This window comes from Austrofundulus limnaeus, unplaced genomic scaffold, assembly GCF_001266775.1.
Source record: "Austrofundulus limnaeus strain Quisiro unplaced genomic scaffold, Austrofundulus_limnaeus-1.0 Scaffold2275, whole genome shotgun sequence".
NCBI lineage: Eukaryota > Metazoa > Chordata > Actinopteri > Cyprinodontiformes > Rivulidae > Austrofundulus > Austrofundulus limnaeus.
Window position 1 is genome coordinate 12,448 of NW_013954677.1, and position 2,032 is coordinate 14,479.

Sequence of the window (2,032 nt, forward strand, 5' to 3'; positions counted from 1 at the left end):
GGCCCGGCAGCTCTCTGTTTACAAGCCTAGTAGAGACAAACTGTTTTCATTGGTTGTTTCAGAAATGTTGTGTGTTTGAGGAAATGGGAAAAATAGGTTTCATGGTGCAGTCACGCACTTCCTGGTCACAAAACGTTCTGTAAATGAAAAAATTATTCATCATTAAATGTGTTTTTAACATTACTTTTATAAAGTTTGAAGTCCGTGCTGTCCAATCCAGCTCACTGTTTTTTACAGAAGCCCTGTGAAAGCATCACAGCTTTGCCGATCTCAGAATGTTAAAAGAAAAAAATTCCTGTATCCGCATCATGACCCGGAACATCACCAAAGTTTAAAGGTGTGTTCCTTGGCCCAGTACACACAGGTGGTAAAAATGTCATGACAATCAGTCCACAAGTTTTTGAGTAATGTTGTCCACAGACAGAACGACAGAACGACCGACAGACAGACATATGCGACCGACAACATTACCTCTCCCTTGGCGGAGGTAATAACACCAAAATCATGTGATCTAAGGATGAGGGATGTTATTGTTGATGTTTGTTTAGGTGAAATCAGGAACAGGAATTTTTTGTAGGATTCTTCACTATTGCAGGATAGGAGAAACTGACCTTGGTAGAGGTTTGCACCCTCCAAGGACTTCTAGTTTAACTTTGAAGTGATGTTTTGTCAAASTATTAATACCTGTCAGACAGAACATCACATCAAACATGACTGATCCTTTTTTACAAGAAAAACAATGCCAGTAAAATGTTTTTTGTCACGGTTCAGCAGCTTTAGATTATATGGGTTATGTGTTTTTGTGCAAAATACATGAAAGCTGAATTATATTTAAACTTAAAAATCATGTTTTGTGACCTGTTGTTGTCTAAGTTGAGGAACAAGAGCTGCCGGAGTCCAGTAAAGGCCTTAGGAGAGATTTTCTGGATGCGATTAAGGGAAAGGTCCAAAACCTTTAGGGCAATTAAAGGTTTGAAGGCATTCGATGGCAGCATTGTCAGTGCATTAAGAGGAAGGTCCAGTTCTGGCAAATTCCTCATGCCTGCAAACATCTCAAGTTTGAGAGTTCCAATCTGGTTCCGCCCCAGCATCAGAAAACGAAGGTTCAGTAGGTCCTATAGAAACAATAAGCAGATGCTGTTGTTAGATTAATAAAATGTAAACATAAAGATTGTGTCCATTACTTTACAAAGTTGTCACCTGAAATCCCCTTGAAGGAAGAGTGGTGATATGGTTGCCATAAAGATTAAGAAGCATCAGCTGCTTTGCACCAGAAAAAGATTGTGGATGGATGGATTTGATGGCGTTTTGTTCCAGGTTGATGCTTTCAATCTTGGGAACTGGTCTCAACATGTTGGCGTTAAGACCTGTGATACCATTCTCACCTTTTAGAATTGAGAAAAATAAAGGTTAGTTGTTCAGCTATGTGTACAAATAAACCACTTAACGTTTCGGCTTTCAATTTAAGTTAAATTTTCATTTGTTCAACATTACATGTAGTGACGTATTGTTTGGTCCCTTATATATAATATTTATTAATAAATCAGTTAAAGTACAAGAGTTGAAAATGGAATTCATTAAACTGGTTTTGGTACCTTGTTTTGATTTTTATCTTTTCTTATCTTTACAAAGGGTTTGGAGCTCTGGCTGCATTAGTTAAATCAGTTGAGCAAAGGTGTGTTCGTTTTAAGTGTTTTAAGTGTTTTAGGGTCAAACAGGCTGATGAAATGTTGTCATCTGAGGCAAAACAGGTTTTTTTGTTTGTTTGTTTTTTGTTTTGTATGAGAGCAGCTAATAAGCCTGAATATAACCACTGACATCTTAAAAAATGCAGAAATAAAATAATGGTTTATGATAAGACAATGAAAGTCTGTTTCAGCTGAATTAATGAGACATACATATACTTACAGCGGGTAAAATAAGTATTGAACACATCACCATTTTTCTCAGTAAATATATTACTAGAGGTACCAACAGTGAAGTTTGGAGGTGGGAACATCATGGTGTGGGGCTGTTTTTCAGCATATGGTAC

General features: G+C 37.2%; 1 protein-coding gene across 1 annotated transcript in view; it reads right to left on the reverse strand.

Annotated features, from left to right (window-relative positions):
- Positions 1 to 2,032, reverse strand: part of si:dkey-1j5.4 (leucine-rich repeat-containing protein 15) — a 19,662-nt gene that overhangs the window by 10,624 nt on the left and 7,006 nt on the right. Inside the window, exons 3-4 of the mRNA XM_014034746.1 lie at positions 1,201 to 1,385; positions 859 to 1,115 (exon numbers count right to left, since the gene is read on the reverse strand). Coding sequence (XP_013890200.1) covers positions 859 to 1,115; positions 1,201 to 1,385 — 442 coding nt within the window. The remainder of the gene's footprint in view (positions 1 to 858; positions 1,116 to 1,200; positions 1,386 to 2,032) is intronic.